The 16,190-nt window shown below is 55.4% G+C and overlaps 1 protein-coding gene across 9 annotated transcripts in view; it reads left to right on the top strand.

The window, feature by feature from the left end:
* The window catches only part of CHL1 (cell adhesion molecule L1 like), a 96,379-nt gene that overhangs the window by 54,829 nt on the left and 25,360 nt on the right, over nt 1–16,190 (top strand). For 7 of the 9 annotated variants that reach the window (XM_059664551.1, XM_059664552.1, XM_059664547.1 and 4 more), the window contains 6 exons: nt 4,886–5,008; nt 6,575–6,745; nt 7,772–7,819; nt 8,748–8,868; nt 11,846–12,030; nt 13,250–13,339. In XM_059664551.1, the coding sequence (XP_059520534.1) occupies nt 4,886–5,008; nt 6,575–6,745; nt 7,772–7,819; nt 8,748–8,868; nt 11,846–12,030; nt 13,250–13,339 (738 nt within the window). The remainder of the gene's footprint in view (nt 1–4,885; nt 5,009–6,574; nt 6,746–7,771; nt 7,820–8,747; nt 8,869–11,845; nt 12,031–13,249; nt 13,340–16,190) is intronic. The other 2 variants (XM_059664548.1, XM_059664555.1) reach the window with 1 other exon arrangement.

Genomic DNA, 16,190 nt, shown 5'->3' on the forward strand with positions numbered 1-16,190 from the left:
GGCAAAAGCAGCAGCTAGACCTGGTGCAGAGAGAGAAAGGGCACATTCTCATCTACGATTCTCCATTAGAGGATTTTACAAACATGTCTCTGGCTCTCGAAGCCGACGGAGCCAAGACCTGAGCAATGGGAGGAGATTCTGGCCGGAACCCGCTGGCATTGTCGTTAAGAGCGGCTCTTGGAGTTGAGCTAAGCGGTGGGTAATTGCTTCGTGTTCCTGCTTCTCAGAAAAGAGAAAAATAAATTAGTTTCTGATGCACCGTGTTCAGTCTCTCCTGAAATGACTTCATCACCTGGCCGTGTTCTGGGATCGGTTGTATTTTGAAGAGGACCCCAGCCCGGTTCCCAGGGAATTCATACATCAGAGACCAGGTGGAGCGTTCGAGTCTTTTCTAAAGCGGCAGAGATTGGATTCTCTTTTGATATTAATAGGTCTTTGTGATTCGAGTGTTATCAGGTATCTCTCTCATGTTTTAAAGTTTTCATCTGTAACCTCGAAGGCTTTAGCCACCTAAGTTCTAAGGCGAGCACATCAGCCGAGAATCCCATTGTTGTCCCTGCAAACAGAAACCTTTATACACAGCGATTCTGGCCCCCTCCCTGCCGCCTCTGAAGACGTTAATCCCAAACATTCACAGAAGCTCATGCAGGAGAAGAGAGCCCCCCGCCCCGTCTGCCCTCATGCTGGGGTGAACGTTGCGGGGGTGGGGTGGGGGGACACACCTGAGCAAGAGCCACGCATGTGTAGTGATATTTTTGTTGTTGTTAATCCTCACCCAAGGATATTTTTCCATTGAACAATTTTTAGAGAGAGTGGAAGGGAGAGGGAAAGACAGAAACATTGATGTGAGAAAAACATTGATTGGTTGCCCCCTGCACGCGCCCCGACCAGGGCCCGGGCCGGGGAGGAGCCTGCAACTAAGGTACCTGCCCTTGACCGGAATCAAACCCAGAATCGCTTCGGATCCTCAGGCCGACGCTCTATCTACTGAGCCAGACCTTCTAGGGCAGTGGTTCTCAACCTTCCTAATGCCTCAACCCTTTAATACAGTTCCTCATGTTGTGGTGACCCCCCAACCATCAAATTATTTTCGTTGCTACTTCATAACTGTAATTTTGCTATTGTTATGAGTCGTCGTGTAAATATCTGATATGCAGGATGTCTTTTCATTGTTACAAATTGAACATAATTAAAGCATAGTGATTCATCACAAAAACAATATCTAATTAATTATATGTGTGTTTCCCGATGGTCTTCGGCGACCCCTGTGAAAGGGTCGTTCGGAGGACATAGGAGCACATTAAGGAGCAGGCTCTGGTCACGTGGCGCGGGGGAAGTCAGGGTGCAGCCCTGGCAGCGGCTCTAGAGTGTGCGCACACAGTCCTATGCTCCCAGGGCCGCCTGTGCCCCGTCATGCCGGCAGCATCCTCTCCGTCAGCTGAAGGCGCCACCCGCTTGGTAGAGGGCACCTGGCCATCAGGGATCAGACTCAGGACCTGACTTGATGCTCGAGTCCCAGGAAGGCCCGTCTGCAGAGTCCGTGCCTGGGGGTGGAGTCCCCAGGACATGTCTGTTGGACTGGTTAGTTAGCATGACTAGTGGCATTAACCCTCCCTGATGCTGTGTCTTGCTTTTTGCACTGATTTTTAGAGAGAAAGGCGGAAGAGAGAGGGAAGGAGGGAGAGAGAGAGAGAAAAACATTGATGTGAGAGCAGAACATTGACCAGCTTCCTCCTGCCCGATCCCCACCAAGGATAGAGCCCACGACCCAGGCACCTGCCCGACAGGGAATCAGGACAGGCCCAACCGACAGCCACACCGGCCAGGGCATGGCGACTCTACTGTGAGGCAGATGGGCAGGGGGGACTGTACAGCTTAGGTTTCAGAGTATCTTTCCCCAAGAAACTTCTAGTCACCCTTCTGGGGATCCCATAGAGGTGACTTCGTAGGACCCTAGGGTGCCGGAGAAAAGGAGAAAGGGCTGAAGCCGCGTAGCCCACGAGTGTTAGTACGAGGGCTCGGTTCATCCCTTAGGGCAGCCTACAGATTAGCGTGTTTCTCGGGTGTCTCCGGCGTTCCGGGCGCAAAGCCGTTAGCTTTTGTCGCGTGAGGTGCGGAGCATGGATGGTGGGTTGCGGAGCCCTCCCGCACCTCAGAGCCGGGAGGTTTGCTTTGCAGGTTTGTTGTGTTGGTCGCTCTGATTAGAAGACTGGGGCGCAGCTCACTGGTCTCTGTGAAAGGGCCCCACGCAGATCCCGGCTGGGGTTCAGGACCCTCTGCCCTCGGAGCCGTTACCTGAAGTGCATCTGTCAGCGGAAGAATCAATGTGGAAGCCGATGGAGAAGAGGAGCGAGCAGGTGCGGGAAGGGCTGGGTGTCCTGCGGACCTCGGCTCTGGGGTCGGGGTTCCCAGGCCTCCGCACAGGGAGCGTCCCGGTCAAGGCCGGGCTCTCCGAGGCTGCAGGAAGGAGGCTGCTGTGCGCGCTGACGGACTGCTCCTCTGAAATGAGCCGGCAAGCGAGAGCCCAGAAGAAGAATGAGCGTGTATCCATTCACCTCAGGCAGTGTTGCACGTGTCCAAACTCAGCCTTGCCGACGTTTGTCACCAGAGAAACGCAATTAGCAAAAGTCACGGGTGAGGGTTACTTTTAGACAGGAGCCGCGTCTTTATCGGAATGAAGCCGACTTCCTGCCCGCTGATGAGCTATGGCAATTAAGTGTCACGTCCTCTGCGCAGGTGGCAATGTTTGCCTTGCAGCCGGCATCACACTCACGAAACGGCTTCAGAGTTCAACAATAAGACCTAAGAAGTCATCCCAAACAACCAACACATTAATGTCCTTTGTCATACCGGTTCTCAGACCTTAAATGATTCCACACATAAATATTCTCCCCCACCTGTGGAGAGTAATTTCACCTTTGGCCAAAAGCTGTTCCAGAGACTTCTGCCACGGAACAAAAGGTTGGGTGGACTTACCCATTTCATTTTACTTTATGTCGTCTTACTGGTACCTTGGAAGCCAGTTGAATCACACCATTGACACGTTCAGAATTGGCGCTTTATAACCTAGGTTTAATTAATGCAGGGCTCCCCGGCTGTGCTCTCTGCGGGAATCATTCGGTTTCTGAGTGCTCTGAGGGGGCGATTCTTTAATTAGGGCTTTCTGCATCTTATTCTTCCTGTCTTACAGGGGGGTTCCCCTGGGAAGTGAGCATTCAGGTTGGGCCTGTGGCGTCTGCTTGTTACAGTCGGGACTGCATGCTCCTTGCATTTCTGGAACCGGATTTCCCTCCCTCCGCTGCCCCTCGTGCCTGAGTATAAGCAGATCCCTAACTCCCCGGCAGCCCTCAGTGCCTCGGAAGCTGGGCTTGGCACTGAACACTGAGCGAGGGTGGGGATTTGGAGTCTGGAAGTCACTCAGCTGGGCTCAGGAGCGGTGGACTTCCCGCAGTGACTGTCACACACCTGCTCAGTCAGAGCCGCCGGCCACAGCTAGGTGGCGCCGTTACTCCCTGCAGCTCGGAGCCTGGTGATGACAGCTGGCTCCTGCCTCTGACCTTTGACTGATGGGGATGGGATGCTACCCGCTTCCCAGAGCAGAAGCAGGATCCCCGGTGGCTGCCATTCCAGGGGCCTGCCCAGGCCTGCAGGGAGACGTGCTGGAAGGAGGTGACCAGGAGGGAGCCCGCGGGCCCGTCGCATGAGGAAGCCCGCCTTCCCAAGTGGCCAAGGCCGTGGAGTAACACCCTGCCCCCTGCAAGGCTGAGCTGGGGAAGGTCCTGGGTGCGAGACAGAAGCAGTTCATGCAGCTGCTGCGGCGATCAGAGAAATGCCAGCACATTCCCCCAGCCAGGAGGGGAGGGCCGTGGGGGAAATGCAGGGAGCACCTCCAGCGGGAAAGAATTGACAGTAAGCGAGCGTGTCCCCGGCTTCCGAGAGTGACCGCCGTCTTCGTGACCCGCCCCTGAGGAAGGGAGCACAGGGCAGGGAAACCCTAGCACGTCCCACTCTGCGAGGGTTAGGAGTCCTTCCCGAGGCCCTTCTGCTCCACGAGAGCTGGGTGAGTCCCTAACGCAGGTCCCCCCCCGCCCCCCTCGCAGGGTTCAAAGGTGCCAGCGAAGGTCCAGCCAAACACGAGCTGAGTGTCCTTAGGGCTGTTGTGTAAATACCTTCACAGAAACACCCAGAGTGGGTGCTGGGGTGGAGTCCGGCAGGGCTGTGGCTGCAGGTCCGTGGGAGCTGCCTCGCCCTCAGGGAGGTCCCCCCAGGAGGAAGCACATGCCGGCCCATCACAGGGGCCCCTTCCCCACGTCACGCCCCTCATTCGAAGTTCCTGTTACTCGGAGCAGCGCCCACGAGAAGCTCTCTGCCCCGTGATGTGGTCACGTTCCCCCTCACATGCGGCTGTGCCATTTCCCCCACATGGCCTGGGAATCCCTCCTCCGGTGTGGTCACGCTCTGAACGGCATACTCGCCAGTCACATGCAAAGGCGTCGCCGTAGAGCCAGGGAGCGTGTGTCTGCGGGAGAGAAATCTCAGTGTTTGCAGAAGGTGCCACGTCTCTCAGAGCTTAACATGCACAGAGCCCGTGGCTGGGCGCTCCCGCTCCTTGCAGACACACGCAGGGGTGTGCTGTGGCCCGATCCACGTCCCAGCGAAAGCGTCTGGTCAGCAGTTACAACTGCACAGGTAGTTGGGAACTTGTGTAAGGACGCACCCAGGTTCCCACCAGCATCTCTCTCTGCAGGGGAGATCGGAGAACCAAAATGGGGGTGCTGAGTTGATTTAAATGCTCCAATTTTGTGAAAGAAGAATGCATCAAAGTATTACTTGTGCCGCTTAAAGTTAACTATAACAGTGTCTTGAAATGACTTTTTTGTACCAGATGTTCCAAAATTCCCCAAAGAAAAGATCGAGCCCCTTGAAGTGGAGGAGGGAGACCCCCTGGTCCTGCCCTGCAACCCGCCCACGGGGCTGCCCCCGCTGCACATCTACTGGATGAATATCGGTGAGTGGGGGCGGCTTCCCCCATGCATGTCAGGTGACACGCTGGAGCCAAGATAAGAACTAGTAGCAGGTTATCACTGTGGAGCCAAACGCAGTTAGAAGCCGCCCCCTAGAGTTTGCTCCAGGTTTTAAATACACACTTCAGGGTGTGCGTGAAAACACCAGACAACACCAAACAGATCCCTCAAGCTTGGCACACCTGAAGAGCATGCAGGCCAGTGATAGAACGAGGAGCGTCTGGGAGTGGTCCTCCCTGTGTCCAACAACCTGCCTACCTTGGACAGCGCCCACCCACTCACCTTTCACAGCGCCCACTCGCTCACCTTTCACAGCACCCACTCACCTTTCACAGCGCCCACTCACCTTTCACAGCGCCCACCCACTCACCTTTCACAGCGCCCACTCACCTTTCACAGCGCCCACTCACTCACCTTTCACAGCGCCCACTCACCTTTCACAGTGCCCACTCACTCACCTTTCACAGCGCCCACCCACTCACCTTTCACAGCGCCCACTCACTCACCTTTCACAGCGCCCACCCACTCACCTTTCACAGCGCCCACTCACTCACCTTTCACAGCGCCCACCCACTCACCTTTCACAGCGCCCACTCACTCACCTTTCACAGCGCCCACTCACCTTTCACAGCGCCCACTCACTCACCTTTCACAGCACCCACTCACCTTTCACAGCGCCCACTCACTCACCTTTCACAGCGCCCACCCACTCACCTTTCACAGCGCCCACCCACTCACCTTTCACAGCGCCCACTCACTCACCTTTCACAGCGCCCACTCACCTTTCACAGCGCCCACTCACTCACCTTTCACAGCGCCCACTCACTCACCTTTCACAGCGCCCACTCACCTTTCACAGCACCCACTCACTCACCTTTCACAGCGCCCACTCACCTTTGGGACAACACCCATGTCAGGGCCCAGCACAACCAGTATCTGCTGCGAGCATTGTATTTCTTTCTTTTTTTAAAAGAAAAGAAGACGGGAGAGAGAGAGAAACATCAATGATGAGAGAGAATCATTGATCGGCTGCCTCCTGCATGTTCCCTACTGGGGATCGAGCCCGCAACCAGGACATGTGCCCTGACCTGGAATTGAAATGTGACCTCCTGGTTCCTAGGTCCCTGCTCAACGACTGAGCCTCACTGGACAGTGTTATATTTCTGTTTTAGTAACGTTTCACCTGCCACATGCAGTGAAATAATGGAAAAACCAAGAAGCTGAAAAAGGAAAAGAGAGATGAGATTATTTATAATCCTCACCTGAGGTAGGATTTTATTGATTTGAGAGAGAGAGAGGAAAGGAGAGGAAGAAGGAAGGGGAGAGAGAGAGAGGGAAACATCCATGTGAGAGTGAAATATCAATTGGTTGCCTCCCACGTGTGCCCCGATCAGGGATCAAACTTGCCACCTGGGCATATGTCCTGACCTGCAATCGAACCTGCAATCAAACCTGCAACCTTTTGGTGCAGGGGACGATACTCCAACCCACTGAGCCACACAGGCCGGGGCAGGACTGTTGCCCCTTTAACGACAGGCATTCCTTTCCAGAACTGGAGCACATCCAGCAAGATGAGAGGGTGTACATGAGCCAGGAGGGGGACCTGTACTTTGCGAACGTGGAGGAACACGACAGCCGGAACGACTACTGCTGCTTCGCCGCCTTCCCCAGGCTGAGGACCATTGTGCAGAAGATGCCGATGAAGCTGACAGTCAACAGTTGTAAGTCCAGATAACTTACCCTCCGCCGCGCATGCTGAGCGCCAACGTGTCTGTCATTTCATTCCGGCCGATGCCAGCAAGAGCCAGGTTGTTCAGTTCCACTCCAGGGAGGTCCCCCGACAGGAGACACCTGCCCCTGCAGCTGCCCGGCTCTGTCTCTGCCACCAGAAACCCAAGCCAGTGGGCGCAGCAGACAGGATATTCCAGGGTTTCCCAGCACCATCGGGCTCTGCTTCCCGGGACAAGTCAGCAGGCTGGGAAGATGGCAGAGCCCAGCAGTCAAAGATAAAAGAGGAGCAATATTACAAATTTCTAAAAAAATTTTTTTTAATTGATTTCAGAGAGGAAGGGAGAGAGAGAGAGAAACATCAGTGGTAACAAAGAATCATTCGTTGCCTGCCTCCTTCCTGTGCCCCATGGGGGATCGAGCCTGCAACCCAGGGAGGTGCCCTGACTGGGAATCGAACCTGCGACCTCCTGGTTCAAGGGTTTGAAGCTCAACCACTGAGCCACACCGGCCGGGCACTATTACGATGTTATTCACATAACTTTTTCTGTCTTTCCGAAATTGACAAGGTTATTTGAATTGCTTCCCTCCCCTACTCGGGTCTGGGTGCCCAAATGGGAAAGCATCAGGGGAGAACGGCCCGACAGGTCCCAGGGAGGACCATCGGCTCTGCTGGCGCCGGGTGGGCATGGCCGTCCGTTGTCTAGTTTGGTTGGTGACTTTCTCCGTCGTTACGTGTGGTGCATGTTGCCAGGGCTCCGCTCGAGCGTCCTGGCAGCCTCCGCTCTCCTCCCTGAGCTGCCACTTGTGTCCTCCCGCCTGGATCCACCTGTGACAGTTCAAGGTTAAGCTCCGCGTGAATGTCCCTCCCACTGTCTCCCTAAAGACGGTGCTCTAGTGAAGCGTGTGCTGCCTCGAGCTGTGCTTTTTCTCAGGAAGGAATGTGACTCCTCATTCTCTGTTGGCATCCACACCCACCATTGTGTTTGTGAGTTTTCTCTTCCATTTTCTCATTTCAGTAAAGCATGCTAATGACTCGGGTTCACCCACAGAGACCGGCTCCCGGGGTAAGTCGGTCGTGCATGGCGTGTTGGCAGTGATTCTCAGCGATGTAGCTTGTTGCCATCTCACAATCTGAGTTTTTCCTCTGATACCTTTGTGAGTTTATAAAAATACTAATATTCATGTTAAAGAAAATCCCTTAACATAGAGGTGTCTATTAAAACCTTAAATATATTAGGGGTGAGCTAATTAAATGTTAGACCAAATAGAGCAGGCTAATTTTTAAGCTGATACTTTTGTGTGGCCCGCGAATGAAGTGAGAAATCTCCAAAGGCCCTTGGCTCCCCGCCCCTGGTTTAAATGAGAGACACAGACACAGAGACACACAGAGTTATTGAATGGGGCGGGCACGACTCCAGTGTAGACCGTAGAATCAGACGTCCGAGAACTGGAGGGCTTCCGTCAGGAAATGAGCTCTCCTCTCCGCTGTGTTTGAATCCTGGGCCCGAAGGCCTGGCCGGGACAGACTTCCTCCTCCGGCCTCACTCCCCTCGCTCCCCGGGGGGTGCCCAGCGGCGTGCCGGAGGGCATCTAGGTGCCAACACCCAGATGCGGGAGGGGTGTCCGTGTGTGTCCACCACTCGCTCCCATAGAGGCATCGGGTTACGTCTGTTCTGAGAACAGTTTAGAGCAGTGATGGCGAACCTATGACACGCGTGTCAGAGGTGACACGCAAACTCATTTTCTTGGTTGATTTTTCTTTGTTAAATGGCATTTAAATATATAAAATAAATATCAAAAATATAAGTCTTTGTTTTACTATGGTTGCAAAGATCAAACAATTTCTGTATGTGACACGGCACCAGAGTTAAGTTAGGGTTTTTCAAAATGCTGACACGCTGAGCTCAAGAGGTTCGCCATCACTGGTTTAGAGCCACAGGACAGTCGCTCTCTGAGCCAGAGAAAAACGGGACACTGTTCTTTTCCCTCCAGCGAATTCCATCAAGCAGAGAAAGCCCAGCCTGCTGCTGCCTCCGGCGGCGAGGGGCCCCGAGTCCGCGGTCACTGTCCTCCTGGGGGACACCCTGGTGCTGGAGTGCTTCGCCGAAGGCCTGTGAGTACCTGCCCCATCCGACCGTCCGTCAGCCCCGACCGTCCGCGCGCTGTGTAAGGAATGTGATGCCCATTGAGGCGCGCCTGCACGCCCCGTTTTCGACTGTTGCCTTTTTTTAAAAAGAACGAGTGAGCACATGTCTGGAGGGAGTAATTGTCACTCCACCATCCAGACTTCAGGCTGGCGCTGGGACTGGTCTATAAGCCGCTCACTCCTCCGTCAGTGTGGGAGTGAGGACGGGTGATGGTGACAGAAGCCCCCGGTGCTCAGTCAGCGGGTGCCACCCTGAGGGCCCAGCTGGAGCCGGCTGCGGTGGAGGCAGGGACAGGGCTTGGTCCCGGGCTGGCGCTGTCCCTCCAGCTCCTCCTCAGGTTCCCTGTCAGGTTCCCAGGACCCCATCTGCCTCTCCTGTCCCCTGCTTCCCGCGGCACGAGGGGGCCCGTCCACATAAGTTAAGATAGTTTCACGTGAGCCTAGAATTCCCTGGACTTTATCTGGAAAAAAAAACAACAACAAAAACACACGTTTCCAAATCCCCCAGGAAAGCGAGGGGTCCTTCACGTGGTCATACCTTTTCTCTCTTTTGTTTAATTTGCTTTGGGGCATGATCTCGGTTAATCGGATCATATAGGTTTCTGGTGCACGTTTCCATGGTACGTGATCTGTATGTGGCATTGCCCAAAGGCCAGTCCGGTTCCACCGCCACCCACATTTTGGAATCGCTGCGTTTATTGAGTAACCTTCCTAAGTCCTCGCGAACAAGGCTCATCTTCTCTAACACATGGCCAGGCAGGTGTTCTTCCTCCGGCCTCTTGTCTGTCTGTGCTGCCTGCCTCCGTGGGAAGCAGCCCCAGCACCCGGTTCCTTCCTCGTCTGCGAGCTGAGGGCGCGCCCCCCACCCCACCCCCCGTCGCTGGGCAGTGGTCAGTGGGGCAGGACGTGGAGTTTAGAAGTCGTGGTCGCCCGTAGCTCAGTGTACATTCCCAGTGAGTGGTTTTACATTACACTTCAGGGCCTGTTCCGGAAGCTGGTCCCTATTGTGTGAGAAGGTGGGCGCGTCAGGCCGGTGGGAACCACGTGGGAACCATGTGGGAACCACCGCCCTGTGGTTTGGTGCCCATGAGCTTGTGGTGGGAGAAGTCACATTCTTTCAGGATTCGTCACCGTGCCCCTTGGCCCTGTGGGCCCACGACCTTTCAGCCACCCTCCCTCCCTATTTCCCACAAAGGCCACAGTCTTCCTCTTGGGGTGGATGGCGGGGGGGGGCGCACAGCCGCTTTCGAAACCATGGAAATGCTGCCCTGTGCTGTCGAGACATGCAGCCCAGGGAGGAATCTGCAGCAGGACAGAAACCTGTCGTCCTGGGACCCGGGGCCCGGTGCACGGACTTCCCCTGACACGCACGGCCCTGGGTGTGCCTGGAGCCCGGCGGGTCCTGCTTCAGACGCAGGGGACGCGCTGTGGGATCTGAGGGAGCTGCTCATTGACCTTCCTCGGCAGTTTTAAGCCACGCCCTCTGCAGTCACAGACCAGTCATCCCTGGATGCCCACCGGGTCTCCTGTGTCAGGCGCGGCGTCTCGCACACCACATGTTGGCTGGATTTCTCCACGCCCCAGGGCAGGGGAGGGGGAGGAGCCCCGAGACCCGGAGTCCCCTCTCCCGTCTGTCTCCAGAATCTAAGCCACCTCGATGTTTAGCTTATTTCTGCACTTTTCAACCCAAGGAGCTGCTCCGAGCAGTCAAGGGATGGAGCGTCTCTGAACCAGAGGACATGTAGGAGAAGTGTCCACGTGTGGGTAGTCATCATGAAACGGGAAATTCTGCAGGGACGCTGGCGCCCAGCCTGACACGGTCACCTTCTCACATAATAAAGAGGTTACACAATACACAGTGTCCCCTGAAAAGTATACACACTCTGAAGAGTTACATACACCAATGGGTTAGACCTGAAAAGGAAGAAACAGCAATTGAGCTATCAGCTGTTACGTGTGTATACGTTTTGGGGGGCACACCCTGTATTTTCCTTCAAGTCTTCCTCGCTCAAACGCTGTCAGTAAATCTTCCTTCAATTAAATAGAAAAGAGCAAAAAACAATTTGGCGAGAATACAGCTGCCGGGCTGCGGAGGTGAGGCTGCGCCCCTGAGAGAGGAGCTGCGCCATCGTCGCCTGGCGCTCACGCTCCTCTCCCTCTGTCCTTCCAGGGGCGGGGTTTGGAGGATGAGACTAATTCCGAGGACGGGCAGAAGGGGAGGGCTGGCACTACCGAAGTCTGGGCTTGTGAGGGCTCCGGGCTGGGGGGGGCTGTGGTCCCAGCAGCCTGTGACTTGGCGCCTCTCCATGTTGACAGATGGGGCGGGACACAGCCATTCGGAGACCTGTTAGGCCGTGAGCTCCAAGGCCCCTGGCGAATGCACTCGTGCGGCCCCTGCGGGCCGCGTGCTCTCAGCCTGGCCCGTGTCGGCCGGGCGCTCAGGCCTGCAGCCAGCCCCTCGGCTGTCTCACCTGAGACATTGTCTGCAGTGTCTCAGGGCGCCCCTCGGCCGGCCGCTGGGCCCTCCTTTATCTCGTGTTCAGACTCATACAGGGGCGGGGCTGGTATTTCTGGCCACTTCCAGTCGCCACAGGAGATTTCACACCCGACACCGCTCTTGCCCTAGGTCTAGGCGTCCAGTTGTCCATCCTTCACTAGCCACCCCCACGGCCCAGCCCGTCCCTGCAGTGGGCCCCGTTCACAGGAGGGAGGGTGTGAGGAGGAGGCTGTGGGAGGAGGCGCTGAGGGCGGCGGCCTGAGCCAGCCCCCGCGTCCACCCTGGTGGCGTGGGCGGGGCGGGGCCGCGGGAATGCGGACGGACATCCCTCGGCGGGACTCTGAGGACACGCAGGAAAGCCGCGCGATGAGGGGTGTGTCCCGTGGGGTTCTTTCCCTCTCATTTGGCCCATTTAGAGACCTGCATCACCTCCTGATTGTTTTTCAGGCCAACACCACAGGTCGGTTGGGAAAAAGTGGGTGGTGATTTACCAAAAGGAAGAGAAACGAAAGAGAATTACGGCAAGATGTTGAAGATAGAGAACGTCTCCTACGATGACAAAGGGAATTACCGCTGCACGGCCACCAACTTCCTGGGCGTGGCCACGCACGACTTCCACGTCACGGTAGAAGGTACGTTCGCCGCCCCACGCGATTCACTTCTCTTCTGTGTAGCGGGAATGTGGCGCACCTACCCCTGTGCAGCAGGTGTGTCACGGCAGTAACTGACCCCCGGTGGGCTGCGGAGCGGGCTCTGGGTGCCACATCACTCACTGGTCTGTCACCACACAAACCACAGGGAGGGGACGGTCAGTCAGAGGCCTCCGGGCCGCCCTCACTTAGTCCTTCAATCCGGCCTCCTGGCCTCGAACTTCCAGGAAAAACGTTTATATTAATATACGCGTGACGCTGCCCAAGGTCGGGTCTCAGAGCAGTGAGCTCTGTGATGGGAGAAGGTCAGGACGACTCCAGGAGAGCTCGGCCGCGTTTCCCGCCCCGTCATTAACTCGCCGTGTCCGCCACGAGTTCCCTCCACTTTCTGAACCTGCTTTCCCCCCCTTGAGATGAGCGAGGCAGACACACTGTTGTCCCAGCTCTTTCCCAGGCACGTTTTTTCTGTCCGTGTCCAGAGGATATTCTCTATGTTAGTGATGGGGAAAGAATAACAGACTCCGAGGCAGAAAGATGGATTCTCTACCCAAAGGTGCAAACACACCTTGGTTATAGTTAGGTTCTCTCTCTGGAAACCCAAGCCTTTTGGTCAGCAGCGGGGTGGCTGTTGTGTGTGGTGGGATAGAAGTCATTGGGCAGTGAGGCCATCATTTAAAAGGGGTGCCCCAAATGTAGACACTGGGGCCCTGCCTGCTGGGGGAGGGGAGGCTCCCTCATCACCTGGGAATTGATTGGCGCAGGCTTTCTCCCTGGGCGGACACTGAGGTCCCCTGTATGTGGGTGGTGGACTGTGCTGACTGAGCCCGTGGGATGATTCCCGGCTTTTCACTGTGTCGCACTGTGTGGGCCTCATGATGAGGGGAACTGTCCCCTTCAGGGCTGCATTCATGGATTGGCTTTCTAGGGCTTCCATTTATGTTCCAATAAGTTTACCTTTCAAGCTTCAGTTTGCTCAAGGAGCCCCTAGGTCCAGGCCCCCGCCCCCCAACCCCCGTTCCAGTTACTGCTGAAAAGGAAGAAGGAGACACAAGTTTGCCCCACACACAGGTGTTCGCCCCACGGCTTAGCCAGGCTGCTGTTTGGGGGGAACCCGTGTTCCCCAGGCCTCTCCCACAGGTGACTGGCTGGGTGAGGAGGACCTGGACTCAGGGCTGGGAACATGACGTTCTTGTTCCCACAGAACCAGACAGGAGAAGCCATTGCTGTGCACACACCAGGACACAGGCTGCAGCCTGGGACTTGGATCATCCAGAGAGGAGGCGTTTGAGAGGTGTCTGTTACCTGTGATCGTAGTCCTCCTGGGTGTTTCTATATGGCTTGGCTGTGCCGGGCAGCAGGGCTATTTTCCGGGACCCCCGCCTCGGCCCCTGCACCAGCACAGGGACCCTGCCTGGCCCATAGCTGCTGCTGGACCTGGAGCTGCTGACTCCTGCAAACCCCTCCAGATGGCAGGCTTGGCTGCGGGAGCTGCACATCTTAGCAATCTGGCTGTGGTTTCCCGACTGGAAGGCAAGCTTTCAAAAGAATTGCAAGGGATGCAAAAAAAAAAATAGAAAGGGAAGTCAAGGATGTAGAATAAATTATCCCCTTCGCCCTGTGGCCTGGAGGACTGCAAAGGAATACAGGTTTCCTGCACAGACTGTCCCACCATTCATAAACCAGCCAGGAGCCCTATTGAGATGCAAATCATGTTTTTATTGGGGACACTTAATCCTCTCCCCTTAATGAGACACCACACATTGCCTCCGCTGTGTTTCTGCGGTTGCCCTTCACGAATTCACGGACCAGGGAGAAGGCAGGGCCTCCAGGAGCCCTTCCCCTGTTTCAGTGTGGAAGCCGCATAAATACAACCCTCCCTGGGCTCAGGGGCGGGCCAGCGCGCTTCGCTTTCATTCAACTTTCCTCTGCCTTCGCCTGCCTCCTGCTCTCCCTGCTTTTGTCTTTGGCGTAGAAACTCAAATTAACCACATGGGCCACATGGGGAGGGGAGGGCGGCCGTGAACTTTGAAATTCGAGTCCATCTGAAAGCCCCCTTGTGCCTCAGTGAAAGCAGGCCTTGTGTGCGGTTCCCCCACCCCCCTGTGAGAGTCGTTCACTCCCGGACACAGCACACTCTGTGACGGAACCACCGCAGTCTGAAGAGGGGGCAAGCTGCACTTCCACGCCCTGCGATCAGCAGAAGCGAAAGCAGCCGGGAAGCTGACTCGGCAAAATGATTCCTTCCAGGTTCCACCGTGAAAACATTGTGCATGTAGTAAAGGAGGCGGATCACGTACGCAAGGGAACACATGTAGACGTATGAACATATACATACATATTGTTATAGTCTCTATTATATAGATATCCTGTTCATTATGTCAACGTAAGGAGCGCCCAAACCTGTAGGGAATTTTTCTGAGTTTATTTGAGCCACACGGACGAGTGGCCGGGAAGGGAAGTCGCAGCGGAGGGAGCACGTGCTCCCGAGAAGGCAGTTCTGCAGCCTATTCTGTCCACGACCGTCGTTCTAGTCCATTATTAGAGCCTCAGTGCTCAACATCTGCACCTCAGTTCCCAGCGGCATCAGGTCCATTTGTCATCGTATTTTTAAATTTACGATTATGACAATGCGAGTAACATTTCGACATGCGTCGTGTCCATCAGTTACCATTTTACATCTTAGCATGAAAGAATGGGATTCAATGATGGATTTCTCCATGAATTTTCCATCTTAACGTTTCTCTCGCTTGAGCCTTTTTAAAAAACTCTTTTCAACCAGATCTTGCCTTTCGAGAATAGAGTTGCAGGGTCTGATTTTGGAAAACATCCCTGCGGGCCCCCGGCCTCACCTCCACCTGCCCTGTCGCTGACGCCCTCAGACTCACCGCAGGTTCCTTAGCGAACCACACCTAAAAGGGAGATCCTGGGCAACAGGAAGTAGTGAACCTCACCCCCCCAGGACTGCCCCCATATTATGCCTTTTTCACGGGAATCTTTGGGGTCCATCATTTCAGTTCAACTCAGATTTGCTTGCCCTGTGTTTTTTTCCCCACTGTGCCCAGCCGGGGAGACACAGGAAGAGTAACCTGGGCTATTAGGGACACGGTCTCAGGGCTCCCCCAGGACCCCAGTGGGCGGGTTTCGGTCTGGGCGGCGGGCAGGACAGTGTGGCCCGAGAGGATTCTGAGCCGGACCGACGAGGTCTCTCTCACAGCATGGCCAGGCCTGCCTGCCTGCCTCAGGCCCAGCTCACATCTCCAGGAGAGACGGGGGTGAGAAGCGTAAAAAGAAGGTCCAAGCAGTTTCGTGCAGAGAGCTGCGAGGAAAGGCTCGGGTCAAGGTTAGCCATGATTCCCAGTGACTATGCAGAACCTCCGAGGCAGCTGACAGACGGGACCTCGGGTTTGGAAGAGGAGGGGACGTGGGTGCAGTGATGGGCGCGGCTCCTCCACGGTCCAAAGGGTAGAGTCAGAACAAATTAGAAAACCCACAGCGTTTGCTTTGGCCTGGATGCCGCTCACACGGTGGTGGGTTCGCAGGTCCCAGGACGGGCAGGGCAGGAAGTGGGGCTTGTTTCCTGGGGACGCGCTCAGGGAGGGGACTTCTCAAAGCTCAGCCTCCGTCCCCAGGTGAGAGGGTTGGGCACTGTGCCACCTCAGCCCCCTCAGCTCCAACAGGGACCGACATTCAGGCAGACACCAAAGAATCAATGAGAAGAGAAATAGAAATCCTGACTTGATTACGTGTGTAGATGTAGGGAAATGTCATTGTGACCAAACCTCCTTAATGTTGCTATTTTTATGGAGATATGATTGACATGTTTTGAGAGATGATTGACATGAATCCATTGCAAGTGTACGACGCCGTGACTGATGTTTGTGGACATTGTGCTCTAATCACCCCGGTCACCCCAGTGACCTCCAGATCCGTCCACAGTTACAGGATCTTTCTTGTGATGAGAACCTTCGGCATCTTCTCTCGCAGCAGCTTTCAAACTCATCGCCCCGTGCTGATCATCACGGTCACCACGCTGTACGTCACCCCCGAGTCTCCCTCGCGGTGACGGCCCTGAGAGCTTTCTGTGGGAAACGTGGTGATTCTCACGTTCATGGAGCTTTAACTCAAGTAGCTCATTTTAATGT

The sequence above is a fragment of the Myotis daubentonii genome, chromosome 14 (assembly GCF_963259705.1).
Source record: "Myotis daubentonii chromosome 14, mMyoDau2.1, whole genome shotgun sequence".
Lineage (NCBI taxonomy): Eukaryota > Metazoa > Chordata > Mammalia > Chiroptera > Vespertilionidae > Myotis > Myotis daubentonii.